At 42.3% G+C, this 25,393-nt stretch overlaps 1 protein-coding gene across 14 annotated transcripts in view; it reads left to right on the top strand.

The window, feature by feature from the left end:
- Positions 1 to 158: 158 nt before the first annotated feature.
- Positions 159 to 25,393, top strand: part of NIN (ninein) — a 108,944-nt gene continuing 83,709 nt past the window's right edge. For 10 of the 14 annotated variants that reach the window (XM_015143677.3, XM_002805038.4, XM_077940992.1 and 7 more), the window contains exons 1-4: positions 159 to 296; positions 778 to 831; positions 9,123 to 9,326; positions 23,574 to 23,655. In XM_015143677.3, coding sequence (XP_014999163.2) covers positions 9,144 to 9,326; positions 23,574 to 23,655 — 265 coding nt within the window. In that variant the 5' untranslated portion in view covers positions 159 to 296; positions 778 to 831; positions 9,123 to 9,143. The remainder of the gene's footprint in view (positions 297 to 777; positions 832 to 9,122; positions 9,327 to 23,573; positions 23,656 to 25,393) is intronic. The other 4 variants (XM_077940987.1, XM_077940991.1, XM_077940986.1 and 1 more) reach the window with 1 other exon arrangement.

Raw genomic sequence — 25,393 nt, 5'->3', positions numbered from 1 at the left:
GGAGAGGGAGGGCGCGTCCGCGAGGGCCCAGGCGGCGCCGCCTGCTCCTCCCTCAGCTGCCGGAGCCGCGCGGGCCGCAGAGGAGGAGCAGCGCCGGGACCGGCGTCGCCCTGACTCCTCCTCCCCGCGCGGGCCGGGCCCTTCCTCCCCAGCGTCCGGAGCTCCGGGTGGCCGCGGCCGAGCCGGCAGCCGAGCGCGCTGGGCGCGGCCGTCCCGCCGCCGCCGCCGCCGAGCCCGGAGTGCGCCAGCGGCCATGGTTCCCGCGGCGGCGCGGGGCGCCTGAGCACCGGAAAGCAGTAAGTGGCGCAACCCCGGGGACCCGGACCCACGGCCTGGGGGTGCACGGAGGCCTCGCGCTGCCCCCGCGCCGTCGGCGAGGCCCTGAGCGCCCGGAGCGAACTGGGCACCAGATCACGCGGGGGCTTCCCATTTGGGGTCCGGGGCCTGGGCGAGCGCAATCCCTGCGGGCCGGGAGGAAGCGGCGGCCAGGCGGGAGGACGAGGCGGGGACGGGGCGGCTCCGGAGGCGGGAGGAGGGGCCGGTCCCGGAGGCGCGGGCGGGGGGCGGGCCGGCGGGGGTGGGGAGGATGCGCGCTGCAGCCCGCGGCCCCCGAGAGCAGCGCTTTTGTAAGCCCTGGCCCCTTACATATGGAAATGACGCTCGCGCGGGTCCCCATTCGCGTCCTTTTGAAGGACACCCGCCCGGAACCGCGGCGCCGGCTGCGAAGTATTGTCCCGCTTCTCCAGCCCTAACAAAGCGTCCTCCTTCGCTTTGCAGAGCGCTGGAGGCGGGCGGCCGGCTGTGCTGGCGCTCCGGAGAGACCGACAGAAGGTAGGCGAGGGCGGCGGGGCCGGGGGGGAGTGCGCTGCCTGTCCACACAATAGGGTGTCTGAGGTTTCTGGTGGTGGCGATGGGCAGGCGAGTTGAGGACGCATCGCAGGTGGCTAGGGACTTGGGAGGCGCGCCCGTCCTGTGGCCGCACCTCCGCTTCCCCGTCCGGCGGCACCCCTGAGTTTGGGCACCCCCAGTACCCCTGAAGCCCCGGCCGCCTGCCCGGAGCTGAAAGCCGCTTCTGTGCGCTGTCCGAGAGCAGACTTGAGTCCCGGAGGGAGCAGAAGGGGTGGTGGTTCCGTTGGCATGTGCCGCCCGCACAGTCTTGTGATTGAGACGCTGAAGAGGAAGCTGCGTGGGGAAACCCGAGGTGTTAGCCTGGGCTGTCTGGGTAGCAGAGAGCTGCTTGGAGCCCGGAAAGTGGAGATTTTGGAAGGTGTGTGGGGTCGATGCGCGTAAACAGTTTCCCGGTGTAATGCCTAGGAGAAGGGGAAAGAACAAAATGACGTTTGGTTATTGCCTAAAAGGTGTGGCCTGGAGGTGTGGAGTGTCCGGGAAGGAAGCTTCCAGCGGCTAGGCTTCTGCAGCTACCGAAGCGGCCCCTGACAGGACACTAGGTGATGAGAACAGTCTCTGCTTGCAGCTCTCGCTGCGAAGTTAAGAGATAGAGACGGAAAGAGGCATTTTCCCTAACCCCAGCCCTGACAACCCGAGGTGAAGGCACCAACAAAATGGGAGCTGGAAAGACTACCCTGCCATATATCATGTTTCCAGACAACTTGGATATTATGAGATCTGCTTTTTGCACCTAACTAGAACAGATCCTCTCCTGGCATTGAGGACTTCTAAGATGGGCTTGCCATACAGCTCAACTCCTGAATTTATTGCATCGAAACAGATTGCGTAGTTGTCTTTTGTGACTGACGTGGTAGCTTTGTAGGATGAGAATCCTGATAAAGTCCATCCTGACACATGAGGGAAGCCCCTGGAACCACGACGTTTCTCAGTTGGGTCGCCTTAAACACCGTAACGTACACATATGTTTGCATGCTTCCGGAGGCTTGATGATCTAACAAGGAACATTGCTTTTTTCTGTCAGTTTAATTTTACCTTGAGTCTTCTCTCGTGGTGAGCTTATTATACAGGTGGCTGACCTGGAATATTGGTGGCTGCTGCTCTGGAGTTGAAGGGAGCTGTGAGGATTTCCAGAGTGTGTATAGGGGGAACATTACAGGCTGGCTGAAAAACGAGTTTGTGTGTTGTGGTCTCTTCAGCTGTTGTCAGTGTCCTTTGGGAGGTGATGTGGACTGCCTGGGAATTTGTTTGCAGATTTGTTTATTTTCCCTATTCTCTGGTGATTCTTTAGAGCGAAGCATTCTGCAGAGTGGGGAAAAGGTAGGTCATATGAACGTTCCACAGGGTTGGACATCGGCAAAGTTATTGCCAATACAGAGAAAGGCTTCACAGGGGGCAACAGAGAGGAAGCCATCATACTCACAGTCTTTGCATTAAAATGTCGAGGATCAGTCATTTTAACAGGCACTTGCTCAGAATGGCGTGGGGTTCTTTTTTCTTATTTCTTTTTAATTTTAGATGTGTAATGACCCTTAATATCAAAAGATGTTAACTGTCACAGAGGGGGAGAATAGGGCTCCAGTGAATTCTGAACAGCCAATCTTAATTTAATAGGCAGTATTCTTATCATGAGTCAAATGTTTAAATAAATTGTTTTAAATGTCACTGCAAATGACTTTCTAAACTAACATTTCAACAATCTTGATGCTTCCATTTTATGATAAGGAACATACATTTTATCAGTCTTACATTGATAAAGGGTGGGCAAGCTTAGAGCATTTTCGAAGGATTTAAACAGCGTAAAGCCTTTTTAGAAAGCTTATTTTTATAGATGCCAATTCATTTGTAAGCCAATAAATTATCTGGGTTGAATTCTGGCTATTGAACTTGCATCTGTTGGGCAGGGGCTTATGGAGAGACTTAGTGAAGCTTGCAAGAAGATTTTTATCCTATTTATGAATAAAATAGAATTTTGAAAAGATTATGAGATTCTGAAAGTGAGCATCCTTGTTTGAAATTAGGACACTTCTTTATTGCAATTTAAGTCAGCAATTAACCATTTATTCAAGCTTTTGGATGGAAAAATTACAAAGCATCTATCTATACCCTAATGCTCACTTTAAAAACAAAGTTGGGAAAATATTGTTCATAGACGTGAGAAGAGATCACCTTCAGTTACACCTCAGGGTACCATACTCATAGCCTCAGGCATCCTAAATTAACGTGAGTCAATATGGCTCAAGAAGTGGAAGTTGTTATAAGCTTTCTCTTTTTTTTTTTTTAAGTAACAAACTCTTTTTTTTTATTTTTAAAGTAACAAAGCTCTGTTTTCTGCTTCTGTAATTTACTTAGTAGTTGATTACAGGTTATTGAATGCACATTGTGCGAGGCTAATGGGTTTTTTTTCCTGCAGCTAACCTGAGTTATTTGATGGGGTAATCTACCAGTTATTAGCTTGAACAAAAGCATGGGTTTATTACATCCTTCAGAATAGCAAAATAATAAAGCTTGCTTACATTTTTGAATAAATGCTAGTAGGATTCCCTTAGTTAAATATTATAGTGTAGTTGACAAAGGTTGTTATTTTTCTTTTTCTTTTTTTTTTGACATGGAGTCTCTCACTGTCTCCTGGGCTGGAGTGCAATGGTGGGATCTCAGCTCACTGTAACCTCCGCCTCCTGGGTTCAAGCGACTCTTGCGCCTCAGCCTCCTGAGTAGCTGGAATTACAGGCACGTGCCACCGCACCTGGCTTTTTTTTTTTTTTTTTTTTTTTGTATTTTTAGTAGAGATGGGGTTTCACCATGTTAGGCAGGATGGCCCCGATCTCCTGACCTCGTGATCCACCCGCCTGAGCCTCCCAAATTGCTGGGATTACAGGCGTGAGCCACCATTCCTGGGCATTTTTTCAAATTTATTTAATGTGACTTTTTTCCTGTGCATTTAAGCTTTTGTGTTATATTTTTATACCATGATTTCATTCAGAGTGATATTGTTGTGCTTTTGGTATCCAGTTAGGAGTGAGACACCGTCTGAGCAGAGAGGAGGCATTCTGACAGTAATCAGTTTGCTGCTAAGCAGCACTAGTTTTTGGCAGAAGTATTCTCCTATATAAACTCATAAATGGCTGCAACTGCTTTTTCTATTGAGCTTTTACTAAACTTGAATTTATCCTTGTCACTCTTTCCTTTATACTGAAATTAGTCCAATATGGTGAGCCTGAAAATCTTTGCAGCCAATTAAAGTATTTGCGGAAAAGAGAGAATAAAAAGAAACACTTTAATTTGATCATTGGCGTTATTAGGCTCCGAGTTGCCAAATGGTGAAAGCTAGAGGCATAAATGGAGAGTTTTCCCCAAGTGGGGTTTGTTGGTGTTCATCACATCAGCTGTAGAGTAAGTAAATGAGTCGCTGGTTGTCACTGCCTGGTCTGTGGACCCCCAACAGCTATGTCTGCACACAGGTCCAAAAGCATCTATTATGATGCCCTCTCAAGGAAAGCAGCTGAGCCGAGGGGACATGCAGACATTCCGCAGAGCTCCTCAGCTGCTGAACCATCTGGAGGGGAAATAAAAGGCCTGGGCTAGGGGCTCTGGCATTGTGCATATTTATTATTTGGTTTTCACTTGCAAGACTTTGTCCCCTTTTTACTTCCTCTGGCCCAGAACAGACGTCCCCTTTAGCTGGGGTGTCATTCTCACAAGCTCCTTTCTTGTGAGAAGGAGCTTGGTTGAACACTGAAAAGTTCATAAATCCACATATCCACTCATGATTCTGGTCACACCTCCACCTATTTCGTTTGCAGTCCTATTTGGCACTGTGATTTCATCAGCTGGGGTAATGAACACTACTGTCAGAGTCGGCAGCATTTTGGCAGCCTTATTTTGAGTTATTTGGAAGGAAAATGCTCAGAATAATTGTCATGATGGGTGGTTATTGAGTGGTAAATGTTTTGATTAATGGTTCTGTGCATCTGCTTCGTATTTAACCATCCCCAGTTAGAACTCCAAAATATTGCCCATACTGGTTTTTTCATTCCAAAAGAGTCATAAAGCCTTCTAACAATTTGATTGGAAAGGTAGATGTTGAGGAGAGGCCCAGGTTTATTATGGCAGGCTTCATAACACTGGAGTTCTTCTTTGCAATTTGGAGAATTTCTCACTCAAAATGTAACTTTCTTAATCTCTGAGTAAGATTCCTGCTTCTGGTGGGTACCAGTTAGGGTTTGACTCTGAAAAGCATTGGATTGCACAGATTATACATACTTAAGTATTTATTTAGGGGAAGTAATTTACAAATTATCAATTCCTAGACAATGCCCATTATTGAAGATATGGGACGCTTCATGATCATTTTTATATAAGAATTTATTTCTTTCATGCCCTAAATCCCAAAGCTGCTTTAGAAAAAAAGGGGATATGTGTTCTATTTGTATATCCCTGGTGCCTTGTAGGCTATAATTATTCAATAAATGGATCGAGGGAGGTGGGGAGGAAGGAACTCTGCTTCTCAATTCCAATTTGGAAGAGTTTGTGACCATGGAGTGTTCTGTGGGGATTTCTGCTGCTTAGTACTGTTCAACCGGCTGACACATAAAGGTGGAGATGAGTGGTTTGCCAATGGCATCATTTCAGAGGTCTCATTCATGTGTTCTATGTGCATGTGTAGGATTGAGGGATAATATAATTGAGCGTCGCACTAGAGTTCAAATCTTGGCTCCACCTCCATTTTGTTCAAGGAGATTAGTGCTGTATCCTTGGACAGTTGCTTAATTTTGTCAAGCCCCAATTTCTACATCTTGCAGGAGAAAATGAGAATATCTACTTCTAAGAATTGGGAGGATTAAATGAGATAATATACATAAAGTACTTAGTTTAGGCCAGACTCATAGTAAATGTTCAGAAGTAATTCCGAATTACAGTTCAACTTTCTGCTTTTATTTGATGTTAAATTTATCAATAACCTGCTTTTAAAGATAGAGGAAGCTCTGAACATTACCTGCTGCCGTTATCATTTAGTAATATAATGATGTTTATGTACATAGAACACTCCCTGCCCATTCTCAGTCTGTTCTACAGCATTTCACATCTCCTGCTTTGCTTCTTTGGAGGTAGATCTATAGATGATTCACTTGTTACCTCCTCTTCAGTTTACCACTCCTTTGCAGCTGCAGATATTCTCTTGGTTATCTTAAATTCCCTCTTGTATCAGCTTTCTCTGGGATTAGCCACTCTCGCTTGCTTGCCACATTTAACTCTCAGAACAAACCTTCCAGATGCACATTGTTATTCTCATGCTGTAATCGAGGGGACCTGAGAAAAGTTTTAGTATAGATTCTCCTCCAAAGTTCCATCCCATAGCAAGACAATGCAGCCAAAGTTTGTGAATCCATTTACTTAATTACTAGCCTATGGAATTAAACTTCAGACAGCGCTGCACGGTACAGATTGGCAGTTGGTGTTGGCTTTCTACTTCTTGCTTATGTCTAAGGCTGAAAATGCCTTTGAGAAAGGATAGGGTGGAGGAAGTGGAGGTGTGTTGGTGGAAGAAATAGACATTCCAAAGTTTTCATATGCCCACTTCTGTAGACCTTATTAAGGGTACGTTTCCTCTCAAGGAGTGATCCATACAGGAAGTCAATCCATGATATTTGCTGAATCCCTGGCGTGAAGAACAGACTGACTTTACTATGCATTTGGGGGAAGATGTAAAAGAAATAGGAACGTGGAGCTTATGATTAAAGAACTTTCTGCCAAGTGGGGAGAAAAAAAAATTCTTGCACATGAAATTACCGATGAACATTTGGGAAATAATATCAACCAGTAAAAATGCCTTCTGTACCACTGACAACTTTTCACCATGAGTAACATCTCCTGGATGTTTCAGCGTGAGCATTTGTTCCACAGGAGTGGTGCTTTTCTCCCCTTCAGTCAAGCACAGTGTTTTGAGAAGGAAGGAGATGAAATGAAGAGATAAAGAAAAGAAAGCTGCCATAAAATGAAAGAGGTTTGATTTAGTGAAAATCCAATGACCTCCCAAAGAGTCGGTCATGATAGTATATCAAATTCGACACCGTGGATAAGATCAGGACTATAAGTGTTTTATTCCTCTCTTTCGTTGGACAAATCCCCGCCCCTTAAAAGTAATTTTTAAAAAGGGAAGTGTTAGAATTCTTTCACTTTTGAGTTTTTAAACATATATGCAAAATCAAGCAAAAGAAGAGTCTTGCTTTTATGAAATCGGTCAGATAACAGCCCAGGGGACTGTAAAACTCAGAGTGAGACTGAGAGCTACCAACACTGAAAATCCCGAGCACCTTGGGGATTCTCAGCAGCTCTTAGTTGACAATTAACTGGTGAACTCTAAGTGAATCTCGTTAGCCAAGTGTTGGCCTTGTCTAAATTCTTAACTCCTGTGGCTTTGCATAACAACTTGGTATTTCTTTTCTGAGGCTTTGATGTTTATATAACACTCTCAACTTATTTTGAAAACATTTACATAGTGATTAGTTAACCCAGCAGACCAATCCTGGGAAGACAGCCAGAGCTTGCAGCACCTTAGTAACAGAAAAACTGATAATTAGAAGAGACCTGTCCAAGACCAGGAACCTGGACCAAAATTGTGCCATGTTGTTTTACTTTAATGAGTGGCCCCAGTAAAAACTGAGCTGTGTGGCAGAGCTGTTCACATTTATCTTCTGTGTCCACCCAGTTCTGCTGAAACCCCTGGCAAGATCATGGCTCTGTTCTAGCTTGTCAAGTTTTGAACAGCTGTCTATGGAAAGAAAGCAAATACAACCTAGAGCAACGCTGATTTGTTTTAGAAAGCTCTTTTATTTTCAGTTCTGGCTGTGTTCAACATCTTAGCTTACGTTTTTCGTGTTGTAATGATCTGCTGTACGGATGATCACCTCTAAGTTAGTTTTCTCTAAGTTGACTTGGATTAAAGACGCTTGGTTAGTGAAAGCTGCTGCTTTTTTATAGTCAAGGGACTGGTTCGGAGAGCCTTGTTGCAGATGGCTGAGGTCACCGTCCCAAGGGTGTGTTTTGTGTTTGGCATCCATTGCGTCATGGTGAAGGCACCTTCAGATGTGCAGGTTTCAGGCTTTCATCGGAAAATCCAGCACATTAAAAATGAATTGTCATGCAAAGAAAAATAAAAAAAGATTTCATTTGTAAAATACGAGCTCCTTGGAATTTTATGATGTATATTTTTAACAAAAATGACTCAGTTTTTGATGTCTCCAATTTTTTACTGATCCTAAGGAAGGTGGCAAAGTGGAAAGCCTGGAGTATGGGTAGGTGAGAGAGACGGAAGACAGGTTAACCAGGCATAAAGAGGTGAGATGCTCTAGTGAGTGGAGGTTCCCTGAGATGCTGTATGATTCATATAAACCAGTCTGTGGCTCCTTTAAACCTCACTGTCTGAAAGGTTGAAATAGTGTCTTCCCTTTTTTCTAGGCAACTAAGCATTACCTAAAACTCGCTGGGACTAAAGCAATCTTCAGGGAATATTCTTCCCGTCACACCTCATGTAATTGCACCAGTGAAGTTAATTGAGTTGCTTTTTGAGGAACTCGTGTAAAAGGCATTTGGTTTCATGTAAACAGGGAGGTGGTTTTGTAGCATAGCCTCTTGCTGCAGCCCTCCAGTCTAGCTATGATGGAGGCCATCTACGCTGAATGAAGTAGAACAAATCAGCTTGGCCACGCTGATCAGTTGCAACATTGGGGCAGGTTATCTAAAGCTTGCCAGCTAGCATGGAAGTTCTGACCATACAGTCTGCTGTTGCTAACAGTTAGTTCACTTGAATAGTCTTGTGGTCTAAGTGGCTTTTCACCTTCTTAAAATCCTGGGCTAGAAGAGCTGGGAGAGAACTACCTTCAGCCTTGAGTTTGGCAGTCTGGCTGTCCGCCTGAGAACCAGGCAAGAGAGGAGGGTGTCTCCTACTGTACATGACCCCATCATTCTGGTAATGTTGCTCCCAGTGCCATCTAGCCCTGTGTATGTGGCCCTGGTGTGAGTGCATGTGGGAGTGTCACTGGCTAGGGCTGGTCCTGCAGAGACCAGAGGTCTTGCTGTGGGGTGCATCAGAAACTGGGTATTCCTGAGCATTCCCTGGGGACTGGTGGGGTACAGAGAAGGGGAATGTGCCAGGGGGTGACCACAGCAGGACTGGAGAGGCTGCCACAACCTGTCCTTGTCTCTGTCCTGCACAGGTGAGCGCTGTGGGCTATGGGATGGATGAGGTGGAGCAGGACCAGCATGAGGCCCGACTCAAGGAGCTGTTTGACAGTTTTGACACGACGGGCACAGGGTCCCTGGGGCAGGAAGAACTCACCGACCTTTGCCACATGTTGAGCTTGGAGGAGGTGGCCCCAGTGCTGCAGCAGACGTTACTTCAGGACAACCTCTTGGGAAGGGTAAGGTCTGGGGAAGAACATGGGCTGTGGGAAGTGGGGTGCGGTTTCTGCCAGGGTGCTGGGGGTGGGGCAGACCACACATGTTGCAACTTGTTTCTAGCATCCTGGCTGTTACATGATAAAAAGAAGAATGTAATGGATGTGGCATCACAGCCCAGTTTGCTAGGGTGACAAGGGCCTGCTTTAATTTGTGCTCTGGAGTTATGGTGTACAGTGAGCATCTTAGATAAAGAAAAACAGATAATGAAAGGATGTTTTCCAACTTTTGTCTTGTTCTTTGTAGTTTATTTTATTGACTCCACATTCATCACTGGGACAGAAAGGAGGAGGGTGAGATTTCCATTGAAGAGAAAGAAAATGCAGTAAGAAAGCTATTGTTATGACTTTTACTCCCAATGAAGCTATTTCTTCTGTGGATTATTTCTGGGTGAAGCATTAATTAAACCTTCTACTCAGGAAATAAGACAGCAGGGTAAATAAATGCAGTGCAGGTTCCTTTAAAACCCAGCATGACTTGCTTCCAGCAGGGATGTGTGTGTGCATGCCAGTGTTAGCCTCTGTGTTTGACGACAAATAGTCATGTTATTACCATAGATCAAGTCACAGATATGAGTAAGGAGCGAGAGAGGGTCTTTTTTTTCCTCTTGCCAGTGGTGGATATTTGATCTGCCATGACCTGAGATTGCCTTCCATTCTCATAATTATAACTAATAGCTTTTATTTTTTGCCTTGTTTATAATTAATAGCTATTTAGTATCAATAGCTTTGTTTATATGGCTTTGAGTCAGATCTCTTGCTGTTGGATTTTAGAATGATTAGAGAGAAAGATGGACAACACTTTTTACACTCTGTTGCTTCATTCTGGTTTTTATCACGTATAAATTGAGGAAGCAGTCGTGAGGCTTAACTTTATTCTAATGACTGAACTTCCTTTTCTTCATTTCATTTTCGCTGTCTTTTAGCTGACAAGGGAGGTAAGTGACTTCAGATATAGTACCGTATATTGGCTTTCTGTAACCTAAGACAGACAGGAGTAGCCATCATCCTGAAATTAATGTGCAAAAGATGATATTCTCAGGCACTTGGCACATGAATGTGATGTTAAATGGGACTCACACTTGGAAAAAAATGTGAATTCTTTGCAAAAACTGGAGCCATTCTTGGCCTCTCATGGGGGAGGGAGGGTTAGCTGTCTATAAATACATGTGGTCCCCATAAAAAGCTAAAAATCTTCCTTTAATAATCTTAAAATGAAGCTTTGAAGATTGAACCATTTGCTCTTCCGCATGTCATGCAGTCACATAGTTTCCAGTTCTGCCTCAGTCTTAGACCCTGTGGGGAGCAAAAAAACTGGCATCTCCCGGTATGGTCCTTGGGGATCTCAGTACTTTTGATGTCTAAAGGATAGTATCAATGGGCTGATCTGTTTTAATGCTCATTGAAGCCTGAAAAGGCATGATACAACTAAGGTTTCCTTGAGTGGTGTTCTTAGAGTCTGCGTAAGTATGGAATGCCACGCCGTAAACAGACTGCACCTTGGCAGCAGGTCAACAGTTTGCTCTCCAGATGTTGCACATCTTTACCTTCATTTGGTAGACTCAAACAGGGAATAGTTATCGATTGATTTGTTAACAACTTGACACTACCAGCCTGCTTTTGACGCTTGCTATTTGCCTGAATAATGAAAACTTAAGTGGCCTATAGTGTGATATTTACTTAGTGAGCCAGTGATAAAAGTTAAATAGATGGATGCATATTGATTTCATGCGGGAGGTCCCTGGTGATGGTCTTGAGAGTCGGGGGTTGGCATGAGTTAATGCACTACTGTTAAATTTGCATTTTTTAATGAAACCAAATTATTCTCCTCAGATGATCACACAAACTTGGCCATATGCTATTAAGATACTCTATATGGTCTATAATTTTAAATTATAAGATAAAATACCATAGGATTCACTGGAGTCATCCAAGTATTATCATTTTCATGATGCATACAGTAGGGATTATAGTTGTAAAATTATAAGTGTTTTTTACTGCCAGTCATCTTTCTTCTCTTTAGAAGATATTTCTTTAGAAAAATTTATAAGGGTTAGCAGCTTGGTTTAATTAAAAAGAAATAAAGAAATGGTAGCATAACAAATCTGTATATATTAATCTATTCATTAATTCAACAAATATGTATTGTGTATGTCCTGCCTGTGAGGCATTCCTGTAGTCTTATGGCATGGGGTCTGTATTAGCCCATTTTCACACTGCTGATAAAGACATACCCGAGACTGGGTAATTTATAAAGAAAAAGAGGTTTAAGGGATTTCCAGTTCCATGTGGCTGGGGAGGACTCACAATCATAGGGAAGGTGAGAGAGAATGAGAGGAGGAGAGAAACACCTAATGTGGTGGCAGGCAAGAGAGAATGAGAGCCGAGCAAAAGGGAAAACCCCTTATAAAACCATCAGCTCTCGTGAGACTTATTCACTACCCCAAGAACAGCATGGGGGAGACCACCCCCATGGTTCAATGATCTCCCCCCAGCTCCCTCCCACAACACATGGGAATTACGGGAGCTATAATTCAAGATGACCTTTGGGTGGGGACACAGCCAAACGATATCAGGGTCTAAGTTATTTATATTTACATTTACCGTAAACTACAGTTTTCCATTAAGTTGGCTTTTGGCTGCATTAGTATCCATCAACTTCCTGGATGCTTCTGGCTTTAATTTTGTCTTTTAAATCTTAATGAATATAATTTTTAAATCAAATACAACTTCCAAGTTTCCTCTATGGGACTTAGGCTGAATTATCTTAATGAATATAATTTTTAAATCAAATACAAATCCACCTTACCTCTATTGGACTTGGGCTAAATTACTCCTTTTTTTCTTGAAAAAGAAGTACGATGAAAAGCATTGTCTCGCTCAACCAGGAATACAAACATTGTGTATTTATTTTTACATTTTACAACCCATCTTCAAGAACTTGGTTTTTTTTAAGGCCTAATGTTTAACAGTTGTTAATGAAAGTCTCACTCTTAAATCAACTTGCCATTTCTATGTTTTTTACTGATAGGTCATTTCCCTCCAAATTATGTTTCGATTCATTTGTCTTGCTTTATAGCTTGAAACCATATTCACCTGAGCAAGGTGGTTACTGTACAGGTGTTTGAAATGCTTAAAGCTTGTGGATCCCTGATTTGAAGGAAAAGGGATATTGCCAATATGTGTTTACCACTAGATTATGAAAAGAGTTCCATCATATCTCTGTCATCAGTTAAGCACCTGTCAGCTAGGTGAGGCCTCATCCCAAGGGGCTCCTCAAGACACTGAAAAACTTACAATCTAGTCGGGTAATATATATGACAAATGAGTAGCATGGGGAGCAAATACTACGAAAATCTAAGGGAACCATGAACCAAGTTTTATCCAAGCAATCATATTAGTTGTAGATGCTTAAATGAAGTGTTTCTGCATACCTCTCTATCTCCTTTATTAGAAATCAGGACATGAAGCTAATTTGCCTTGGTTTTGTTGAAATATTTAGTTATATCCAGTGTTTTTCTTTGTTTTTTTTTTTTTTTTTTTTTTTTGTTGTTGTTTTTTATAGACAGTCTCGCTGTCACCCACGCCACCCCGGCCACCGTGCAGTGGCGCAATCTTGGCTCACTGCCAGCTCCGCCTCCCGGGTTCATGTCATTCTCCTGCCTCAGCCTCCCGAATAGCTGGGACTACAGGCACCTGCCACCACACCCGGCTAATATTTTTAGTAGAGACGGGGTTTCACCGTGTTAGCCAGGATGGTCTCGATCTCCTGACCTCGTGATCCGCCCGTCTCGGCCTCCCAAAGTGCTGGGATTACAGGCATGAGCCACCGCGCCTGGCCATATCCAGTTTTAAAAATGCATTCTTGGCCAGGCACGGTGACTCACGCCTGTAATCCTAGCACTTTGGAAGGCTGAGGCGGGTGGATTGCCTGAGCTCAGGAGTTCGAGAGCAGCCTGGGCAACACAGTGAAGCCCCGTCTCTACTAAAAATACAAAAAATTAGCCAGCGTGGCAGTGGGCGCTGGTAATCCCAGCTACTCGGGAGGCTGAGGCAGGAGAATCGCTTGCTTGGGAGGCGAAGGTTGCAGTGAACCGAGATGGTGCCATTATTCTTCAGCCTGGCGACAGAGCGAGACTCCGTTTCAAAAAAAACATTCTTTCCTTACACAATATACCAACTTTGAGACAAAACAGCCCCCTGAAGTTCTGAAGAGTTTCATTGCTATATTCTTAAAATGAATTTGGATGCTGAAATACGTTATGTCCCTGGCACACTTTAAAGTGAGAATAAGCCTCCAGGCAGCAGAAATCACCATTGGTTTCTAGAGTACCATAGATATATCGACTTTGGTAATCAAAGACGTGTTGAAATTTTTAGTATTAAAATTTAATAGCTGTACAAATATATATAACTCAATTCTCTTACATTTCTGAAAGGGTTTGAAGTTCTTTGATAAATTTCTTGATTAATTTCAGGTGGTGGATTTGTTTCCAACTCGAAAGCTTTTTAAGATTTCTTTTTCTTATATACATTTTAATCATTTGAAGTGTAAATCGAAAATGGAGAAGAACTTTCTTGTAGTGCTTCTTTGGACTTGTTCTCTGTATGCAAAATTACATTCAATATTAACTGCCATTAGTTTGTAATAGTGGTCCTGCTGATGGGGTTGTCATTATATAACTCAAACAAAAGTCAGACTGGTTGTCTCTGACTTGTGGAAGGGAGGCTAGGGAGACTTAAACCCGCGGAGGGAAATGGCCTATGCTGTGGGAGAGAAAAGATAGCTAGGAGGAGGTTTTTTGCATATGTAGACTTGGATCTAATCTCTAACTTTGAACTCCTAAGGGTCTGTGGTTTCCCATTTATAGACAAGAAGACCTGATTAGGAGACTGCTCAACTTGCTTTGACTCTGTATTAATGCTTTCTCATCAAACTCATTGCAGCATTAAGTGTGTGTTTGTGTACAGTACGTCGCTGTGTCTGTCAGAGATGTTTAGTGTGACAGAGATCAAAAGGGAGAACTGCTGGGAAGGCCTGGACTCGGAACGGCAGGAACAAGTGCTAAATGACCATTCTCTTCTACCGACCTGGTTTCAGAATGTCTTATTTCTACGATTAGGGACGCTCATTAGATTTCATCATTATTTCATGGATACTTTTATGAGTAGCTTCCTGTCTGGACAGAGGGGACTTAAAGTTCTTCAGTATCTGCCTCAGATTTTAGACCTCAGAGTTCATCTGTCTGACAGAGAAACCTTGGCTTTTCCAAGGTCAGATGACTCATTTGAGTCAGTACCAGGATAGGATCCTAGATTTCCCAGCCCCTGCATTTGAATATGTATCTCCACAATTTCCTCAAACTCCAAATTTGCAAAAGTGAATCTCCATTCCCTCACCCTGCTCCCTAAACACTACCAACACCACATGAGGATAGTATATAGTTAGAGCACAGGCTTTGAAGTCAGTCCTGGATTCAGGTTCCCCTTCTTGTCACATTTGCTTTCCCTTTAACTTTTAAGCTCTGGGGTACATGTGCAGGATGTGCAGGTTTGTTACATAGGTAAATGTGTGCCATGGTGGTTTGCTGCACAGATCAACCCATCGCCCACGTATTAAGCCTGGCATCCATTAGCAATTTTTCCTGATGCTCTCCCTCCTCCACACCTCACAGGTCCAGTGTGTGCTGTTCCCCGCCTGCCCCCCAACCCCTACCAATTAGTCCCTGTGTTTTCATTGTTCACCTCCCACTTATTAGTGAGAATATGCGATGTTTGGTTTTCTGTTCCTGCTTTAGTTTGCTGAGGATAACGGCTCCCAGCTCCATCCATGTCTTGCAAAGGACATGATTTTGTGCGTTTTTGTTTTGTTTTGTTTTTTTGACATGGTGTCTTGCCCTGTCGCCCCAGACTGTAGTGCAATAGTGCGATCTCAGCTCACTGCAGCCTCTACCTCCTGGGTTCCAGCGATTCTGCTTCATCCTCCTGAGTAGCTGGGATTACAGGTGGGTGCCACCACGCCCAGCTAATTTTTTGTGTCTTTAGTAGAGATGGGCTTTCTCCATGTTGGCCAGGCTGGTCTCGAACTCCTCATGATCCGCCCACCTTGGCCTCCCAAAGTGCTGGGATTACAGGCCTCAGCCACTATGCCAGGCCGATTTTGTCCCTTTTTGTGGCTGCATAGTATTCCATGGTATATATGTACCATATTTTCTTTATCCAGTCTATCACTGATGGGCATTTGGGTTGATTCAATGTCTTTACTGCTGTGAATAGTGCTGCAATGAACATATGCATGCATATATCTTTATAATATAATGACTTATATTCCTTTGGGTATATACTTAGTAATGGGATTCCTGGGTCTAATGGTATTCCTGCCTCTAGATCTTTGAGGAATCACCACACTATCTTCCACAATGGTTGAACTAATTTACGCTCCCACCAGCAACATGAAAGTGTTCCTTTTTCTCCACAACCTCACCAGCATCTATTGTTTCTGGACTATTTATTGATTGCCATTCTGACTGGTGTAAGATGGCATCTCATTGCATTTCTCTAATGATCAGTGATGTTGAGCTTTTTTTCATGTTTGTTGGCTGTGTGAATGTCTACATTTGAGAAGTGCCTGTTCATGTCCTTTGCCCACTTTTTAATGGGGTTGTTTGTTTTTTTCTTGTAAATGTGTTTAAGTTCTTTGTAAACTCTGGATATTAGACTTTTGTCAGATGGATAGATTACAAAAATTTTCTCCCATTCTGTAGGTTGTCTGTTCACTCTGATGATAGATTATTTCGCTATGCAGAAGCTCTTTAGTTTAATTAGATCTCATTTGTCAATTTTTGCTTAGTTGCAATTGCTTTTGGTGTTTTTGTCATGAAATCTTTGCCCATGCCTATGTCCTGAATGGTGTTGCCTAGATTTTCTTCTAGGGTTTTTATAGTTTTGGGTTTTACATTTAAATCTTTAATCTACCTTGAGTTAATTTTTGTATAACGTGTAAGGAAGGGGTCCAGTTTCAATTTTTTGCATATAGCTAGCCAGTTCTCCTAGCACCATTTGTTAAATAGGGAATCATTTCCCCACTGCTTTTTTTGTCAGGTTTGTCAAAAATCAGATGGTTGTAGGTGTGCAGTCTTATTTCTGAGTTTTCTATTCTGTTCCATTGGTCTATGTGTCTGTTTTTCTATCAGAACCATGCTGTTTTGGTTACTGAAACTTCGTAGTACAGTTTGAAGTGGGTAGCATGATGCCTCCAGGTTTGTTCTTTTTGCTTAGGATTGTCTTGGCTATTTGGCTCTTGCCACTTTTTAACCATATGAACATGTTATCTTAAATACTCTGAGCCTCAGTTTTTTCATCAGTATAATGGGAAGACTATTTCTCTTACAAGAATGTGATGAAGGTGGACTGAGATTTGTGTGTATCAAAGGCTTATCATAGAGCCAAGGACACAGTTAACTTGCTGTATGTATCTGGCTGTATGCTCCTTTCTCCTACCCTCTACACACCTAGAATGACTCTTTGATAAATAGTGACTCCCTAGTAATGATTTACCGGGAAACATGGTTAGAGTGAAAAGTAGATTTGCTAGAAGTTCCTCTTGCATGGTGGTGGTTTGAATTCATTTCCATCTGTAAATAGGATTCCTTGGATCAGTCTTGGAGTACAGCTTCATATAGTTGCTTTAGGTTTTATAAACCTACCTTTTAAAATAGCCTTTGCCTCTTTCTACATTATCTGCAGTAAATGAATATTGTTATAATATTATAATTTAATAGATGAATATTAAATACAGTAAAATTAAGTTAACAATTCAAGTTACAATAACCTGAATACTTGATTTAGAATAAAATAGAAGTGTATCTTTCATTACGAAACTGCCTCTTTTTTAGTCTATGTCATTTCTCTTTGCATAATACTGTAAGCACTTTCCTGTGCATTGACTTCTGATAAGTCCATATTTCTGTAGCCATTTCAATTAACACAATGTTTTGAATCTTCTTTCATTAATTTCTCTTTATATTAGTAAAGACAAACCTACTAAGTTTGTATTAGTTACATAGACCTTTGTGTCATTTCATAAACTCACCTGGTTTAGAGCTAGCTTGAGTTCTCCCACCTGGGGTCTATTTCCAGTAGTGCCTGCACACATGAGGAAACTGCATTTGATCTCCACGATTGCACGAGATGGGTTTATGCAACATTAGTTTCCTTGTTCCACTTCCTGTTACAGGGTTTGTGTGTGTGTATGGTTTGAAGTTGTTTCTTGTGTGATGCTTAAGTTCTTTTTTTAAAAAAAGCAAACTGCATTTCTAAAAAAAGCATTCCTGTGAAATGTGGAGAGGAAAAGTGATGAGGTAAATTTCTCCCAAGAGGTGGTGACACATGACAGAAAATATCAGACTTGACCGGTCTTCCTCTTAATTTAGTTTAAATGTCATGTGTGGTTTTCATCAGTCGTGTAGTTTCCCCATTGCTGCAAACTGCCCTTTGAGGCATACAAGGTAGAGGAATGCTTGCAAAATGAATGGCAGCAATTATTATTCAAATGAAGAGGTACCAACCAGTGTATACACAACTCGGAAACTTGTTACCTTGTGAGACTTAATTGTATTGTATATGTGTGAAGATTTCTAATTTTTAACAAAATGCAGTAGTAAAGCTGCCTTGGAGGAGAAAAATGGTACTTAAAACTTTGCAGTTACTGAACATAGTTAGCCCACCGGTGGGGGGCGTTCATCAACATTTCAGTTCTGGGTTGTGCCCTAAGGGGCTTTTCCACCACATCAGTGTTCATGAGCATTGATGGAAAATAGCAGTAGCCTCCTCCACAACAGAACTATCTCTTTGAAAGATGAGGCATTTACTGCTATTTAAATCCAAGGGCCCAGTGTCTACACTTGCAAGAAGGAAAATAAAGATCAATGCAAGACTTAAGCTGCTCTAATGGTTTGGACCAGCTGCTGTGTGGTGTGTGAATTTTCGGACTTTTTGTTGGGAAAAGAGGAATTCAACCAAGTAGACGTTATTGGGCTATGAAGAGCCTCTGAGTTAATAATCCTGTTTAATCTTTTGTAGAGCCCCTTTTCATCTAAAATGAGGCCGATTTACTACATCATAAGTAAATTTTGGAAACCTTTAATCTCTGTCTGTGAAGATTTTAGAGAATTCAAGCATTGCAAAACTGTCCCTCTTTTCCTCCGTATTGGCCAAGTAGGACATGCTTGTTTATCAGAGGCCACTACCAGCTTTTGTCTCTCTCAGGCATATACCAGCTTCTATCTTGTAGTTACTAATAAACCTTCCTCTCTTTTTCCCCATTCTACCCTTCCACTTTCTGGAATCTATGGGGTAACTGATAAACTCCTTGAGGGCAGAGGTTATATGTCTTCTTGATCATGTATCTCCTGATCCTGCCTTATACCTGGTGTGTGCTTTACACCTGGTGGCTTCGTGTGAAGTTGAGGATTTGACTTCCAGCAGCAAGGGATTTCCCTGAGGGGTCAGACCAAGAGGGAAGTGGGCCTGAGCCAGGCAGGCTTGCTGGGCTCTGATGAGTCCGGTCAGAGGCCTGGTGCATGCCTTCTCTACCTCTCACCTTTCAATTTTGAGGTAGGGTCTCTGCCTTGACTGTGTCACATGGATATGGTGAGATTCAAATGACAAAATGTCTAGGAAAGACTGAACCTATGATAATACTGTCATTCATCTAGCATTATCCATGACCCACATTCATAAAAAAAAAAAACTTTTTTTTTTTCAGAGACAGAGTCTCGCTCTTTCACCCAAGCTGGAGTGCAGTGGTGCTATCTCAGCTCACTGCAATCTCCACCTCCTGGGTTTAAGCGATTCTCCTGCCTCAGCCTCCCGAGTAGCTGGGACTACAGGCACCTGCCACCACGCCCAGCTATTTTTTTTTTTTTTCAATTTTTTTTAGTAGAGATAGAATTTCACCGTGTTGCTAAGGCTGGTCTCAAACTCCTGAGCTCAGGCAACCTGCCCACTTCAGCCTCCCAAAGTGCTGGGATTACAGGTGTGAACCACCGCAAAAGCCCATAAAATTGTTTAATAGCTGGATCTTTTACCCCATTTAATGGTAGACCAAAAACAAAAAAGGTTGACCACTGGGGATTCAAAATTTTAGTTTTATCATATACAAGAGTGTATTAAACACAATTAGATTGTTCATGATCATTTCGAATCTCCTGACCCATGAGTTTTTCTTCTGTGTTATAAGAGTAATACCCTCAAGGCTGAGCGCGTTGGCTCACGCCTGTAATCCCAACACTGTGGGAGGCCGTGGCGGGTGGGTCATCTGAGGTCAGGAGTTCGAGACCAGCCTGGATAACATGGTGAAACCCTGTCTCTAGTGAAAATACAAAAAATTAGCCAGGTGTAGTGGCGGGCACCTGTAATCCCAGCTACTCCGGAGGCTGAGGCAGGAGAATTGCTTGAACCCAGGAGGCGGAGGTTGCAGTGAGCCAAGATTGCGCCACTGCACTCCAGCCTAAGCAACAAGAGCAAGACTCCATCTGAAAAAAAAAAAAAAAAGTAATAGCTTCAGGATTCACTTAATGAATCCTTGCCTCAACACTAAGCATGGATACATGCCCCAACACCAAACAACCCCAGCCCTAATAAGTTTTTGAATACACATGTTGTCTTTTTTTATAGTTTATGTAGTTTTTAATAGAGTTTTAAAAATATGTTTGTAAAGTATAAGAAGTATTATACTTTATTTTTGTTTGAAGGAGGATAGTTAATGTCTTTCTTCAATCTCAATATGTCAATAATTGCTTCTTTTTATTTTTTATGTTTTGAGATGGAGTCTTGCTATGTTATCAGGCTGGTCTCAAACTCCTGGCCTCAAGCAGTTCTCCGATTTCAGCCTCCCAAGTAGCTGGGATGACAGGTGCACACCACCATACCTGGCTAATATGTTAATAATTACTCCTTGTACTTTTAGCTTGGAGTGCCCCTGTCTTTTATTTGCTGCTTCCAATCTAGTGAGTTGGGAAGCAGGATTATGCAGTTTATAATAATCAGGTAGAGTAGGAATGTAGAAATACTGAGCTGGTCCTGTGGCATTTTCTATGGGAAGAGTGCCTGGGCTTTATGGCACCTCCCTCAGCTTTTGACCCCCTGTGTTTCTTTCCTGGTTGTCTGCTGTACTCTAGATAGGTGAGGCTGTGAAATAAACTCCACATAAATGAAGGTTTTACTGTCTCAAAAGCTTGTGTATTTGTCATACCATATTTAAGGTGTACTTAGGCCTCATGTAAAGCTGGAAGTGTATTAGAATCAATTCCAGATTATAGATGTCTTTGTCATTTGTCAGGGAAAGTAAAATTGAGGTACATGGACTACTGAGTGACCTTCGAACAATGAGTTGAACTATGTCAGGACCAAATTCAGGAAGGTGATTTCCAACGGCCTCCATCAAAACTTACACCTTTAGAAGACCCGGGGAGACCCACAGAGTCAAGTGTAAAGGATCTGAAATCCTCCAAACACCTTCCTTTTGAAAGAGAACCTTCTTTATGTTCAACTTGTAACTCTAGCAAGGAGAGACTTACATTTCATTCAGTCCCCTCCATTAATATCCTTAAAAGAGAGAAGAAACCTAGAGTTACAGGTCCCTAAATATAGCAAACTGGATCAGTTTCTCTGATGCTGGGCAACTCCACAGATCCCGGAGGAGAAGGCAGGCCCTCGGACCTCCCTGCTGCTGCCCCAACAACTCACCCTTGGCTATCTCGGTCTCTCTCACAGCCATTAGCTTTGCTTGAAAATATGACCCTGATTCTTTTTTTTTTTTTTTTTCTTTTGAGATAGTTTTGCTCTTGTCACCCAGACTGGAGTGCAGTGGCTCGACCTCGGCTCACAGCAACCTACGCCTCCTGAGTTCAAGCGATTCTCCTGCCTCAGCCTCACAAGTAGCTGAGATTACAGGTGTGCGCCACCATGCCCAGCTAATTTTTGTATTTTTAGTGGAGACAGGGTTTCACCATGTTGGCCAGGCGGGTCTCAAACTCCTGGCCTCAAGTGATCCACCTGTCTTGGCCTCCCAAAATGCTGGGATTACAGGTGTGAGCCACTGTGCCCGGCCATGGCCCTGATTCTTTATAAAAGTGATGGGAAGAGTCAATCACCCTTATTACTATACCTATTGGTACTATTAACTACCACTTGCTGGGTATCTTACAGTCCCAGGACATTCTTGATACTTTACCCAATTCTCATTTTATCTTCCTAACACAGGGAGGCAGTATTATAAATACCATAAAATACGTGCAGTGCTCTTAGCAGCTGCCTGGACTCTCTGTGACATTTCCTGAGACTGTGAGCATCGTGGCACAGGAACTTGTCACTCTCATTCACTACTGTGTCACCAGGGCCAAGTACAGTGCCTGGCATAGAGCAGCTGCTCAATAAATATTTATTGAATGAATAATAAATATCAGTTGTTAGATGTCCCCAGTTTTCCAGACAGACAAACTAAAGCTTGGAGAGGCTTTGTAACATCGCCAATTCACATCAGGCAGTGAAGGAAGAGCTAGGGTTAGAGCCTGGACCCACCTGGCTGTAGAGCCTTTGTGTGTCCTCCTAACCCTGCTTCTGGCTGCTCTGAGAAGAATGAATGATTCTGTGGAAATTGATAGATGCCTGTCAAGTGGCCCTGAGTGCCAGAGCTCTTGAGTGTGTGATGTTTGTGAACTGGCTGATTGGGAAGCTGGCCTTGCCCATGTTAACTGGAGCCTATTTTTGACTCTGGGACAGTAGCAGGACCTGACCTCCCCTCCATCCCCCAGGCTGTTTGAATGTGAAACCTAATTAATGTAGCCTGCCTTTCTGCAATCTTTTACCCTTTCAAGGATTGTACCTCCCTGGATCTTTAGCAGGTGCCTGGTTTTCCTTGACAGGCTTCTGCTCTGGCTCCTTAGGTTATGTAGATTTTTTAAGTCTGTATAAAGGTAACTATGTGAGGTGATGTATATTTTAATTAGCTTGAATGTGGTAATTATTTCACATTGTATACATATATCATGCCATCAAGTTGTACACCTTAAATATATGCAATATAATCTAATGATTTCAGTAATTCCAATCAATCAAAACTAACATAGTAGAGAAATCACATATATTTTGGGGAGAATGTGGTAAATTGCAAGCAGATACAATTTCATGACATATAAATCTCAATGGATTCCTCTCTTGTTTTGATTTGCACAGATAAGACATGATATGATTTTTTGTCCACTGTTTCAATAACTAATGAAATTTGCTGCTTTTGTAAATTTGATTTGGAAGTTTATCTGTCACCTATATTAAACCTCTGGGCAGTGTTTTGTCATGACATCCAAAGAGACCCGTCCTGTAACAGTACAAATTACAAATTTACCAATTTTGCATTTACATGGGGGTTCTGTGTCAATAGGTGCCACATTATCAAACTAGAATTGTGATGAGAAGACCCAAGGTGAGATTACATACATTTAAGTTATAGAATATCCTTGGCCATAAAGAAAATGCTTTTACCTTTTCAACAAAGTCATATCCTAGTTCTGACTATTTACTTAAATAAAACTCAGGTTCTTTCCAACTTCAATCAAGATAACTCTATTTTTTAAGAATTCAGGGAAATACTTCTTAAGATTCTGTTATCCTTTGTGCATCTGCTATTGATTTTTGCTTATTTATGGAGTCATAGGGGTCTTGGGAAATAAATATTATATACCTTCCCCCAAGGAAGACTGTATTCAAGTCATCCTCAAAAGACAGCTTACTCCCTTCTAGAATATCTCAAGATATGGCCGCGTCTTTGGGACACCATTACATTGGATCATTTGCTTGGGAAGGCTTTTCTAATGTCTAGCCTAACATCTTTCTCTTCTGGTCTTGTTCAGAAAAATAAAAGGAACTAAGAGTTTAAAATATATCTTTTTCTGAGTGTATAAAGAGGATTTTGCTATATAACTTTTTTCCTTGGGGGTGAATACATATTGATATGAGTGTTTATGGCACTAGGTGTCAAAATGATCAGCCTATTTTCCCTTCTGTCTTTAGAGAAATGAAAAAGGCAACAAATTGGGTTCTGACTCATTTCAAGGCTGTCAGGATGGGAAGAAAACAGTTCTGGTACCTTGTAGATAGGTTTGCATGCTTAGAGCTGTGGAAATTACTTTAAATCTATTTTTATTTTTTTAGGTACATTTTGACCAATTTAAAGAAGCATTAATACTAATCTTGTCCAGAACTCTATCAAATGAAGAACACTTTCAAGAACCAGGTAAGGGCACTCACTCTTCTTCTCTGCATTCCCCTTTAAAAGTTATCCAGGGAAGAATCTGGGGACCTTGAAGCATGTCTATGAAGGATTGGGGACATCTGCCTTTCACAGATTGAGCAGTTATTTTCAGTGACTTCTCTTCAATATTATCAAAAGCTTTGCAGCTGTTGAACACTAAAATGAGACTTCTCTACTACAGCAGCATAGTATTATGGAGAAAATAATTGGATTGTTTCTAGGCAATATGTCAGATGGTGTGGCAATAACTCATTCTTGGAATGAGTAGAGTGAAGCTGAATGGTAACTGCTTTCATCCTTATTTCCTTTTAAGTGGAAGGATATGATTTGGGGAAATTTTTTCCCGAAGGTAGAAGAGTGGCCAGTGTAGAGATAATTTTACTTAGTCGTAGTGAGTGGATAATGCTCTACTATAGACATTATCATATTACATTATAATTATCTGTCTCCTCCTCTCAAGTGATAATTCCTTGAGGACCATGCTGTTCATTTTTGTATTCCCAGTGCCTAGAAGAATGCTTAGCATGTAGTAAGTATTCAATGAACGTTTCAAAATAAAAGACTAATATTGTATTTCACTGATTTTCTTCTAAGCACCATAGGTTGTAAGACACATTGTTATTTCCTGTATCTAAAAACAAAAATTGTTGCCAATTGTAATGTAAAATGACATTAATGGTAAATTTTCATTTCAGAGTTTCTGGTGTGTGTGTAGGGGGGTGTCTTCAAATCAATGAAATATGGTAGATGTATAAAGGGGAGTCTAAACACTGTGGAAATTTGTATTACAGTACAGTCTGTAATACAAATTAGTGGTTGCCGGGGTAGGGATAGGAGTTGACTACAAAGGGGCATGAAGGAATCTGGGGGACAATGAAACTTTTATATCTTGATGGTGCTAGTAGTTACAGGATTGTGTGAGTTTTTCCAACCCAGAGACTTGTGCAATAAAAGGATTAAATTTACTCTGTGTAAATTATGCCTCAATAAACCCTACTTTAAAAAAGAGAACATCAAAAATATGTCCAGTTTTGAAACTGAGGATAAATCGTTAACATTTTGTCACTACAAGGAGTCATTCGGTGTGACCTATTTAGGTGAGGCACAGATGGAAACTCATTTCTCACCCTTACTGGGTGATCTAGTTCTTCATCCTGCCCTCTGAAGTGCTCTAGATTTGTGTTGTGTGGATGGACCCTACCTTTAGCAATGTTTTAGATTCTGGATTGAGTGTCCCCCTTTTTCGGTAATGGTGACACCCCTAGCAATGTTATTCTTAACTCTGACCCTTGATAGAGCTCTTTAGAAGCCCCCAGTGAGCCTCAGGGAGGTTATTGCATTCTTGAAATTTTCCAGACAAACATTGGCGTTTCCACAGGTGACCACTGCTAGAACATGGACTTTTGTTTTTTCATGTGGTCTCATTTTATTAGTGTTTTCACTTTTTTAAGCTTGTCTGTCATGTTGATAACAATGGTGCAACATCTGGGGGGCCTGAGACATCTGGGGGGCCTGAATAGAACTATGGTGATATCACCACCAGGGTAGATATTAGCTAACATGAGCATAGGTCATATAAGCATAAATTCAGGATTCTGTGTCCTGATAATGTGCTTTTATGTGGATTTGGAACCAGCCATCCTGCTGCTAATCCACATGATCCTCCTGCTGCCATTTCTTCAAAACCCGTACTGTCGCTGTCACCTGCAAGAAACTTATC

Source organism: Macaca mulatta, chromosome 7 (assembly GCF_049350105.2).
Source record: "Macaca mulatta isolate MMU2019108-1 chromosome 7, T2T-MMU8v2.0, whole genome shotgun sequence".
Taxonomy (NCBI): Eukaryota; Metazoa; Chordata; class Mammalia; order Primates; family Cercopithecidae; genus Macaca; species Macaca mulatta.
The sequence above is the reverse complement of the archived record's forward strand: the minus strand, read 5'-3'. Positions and strand labels throughout refer to the sequence as shown.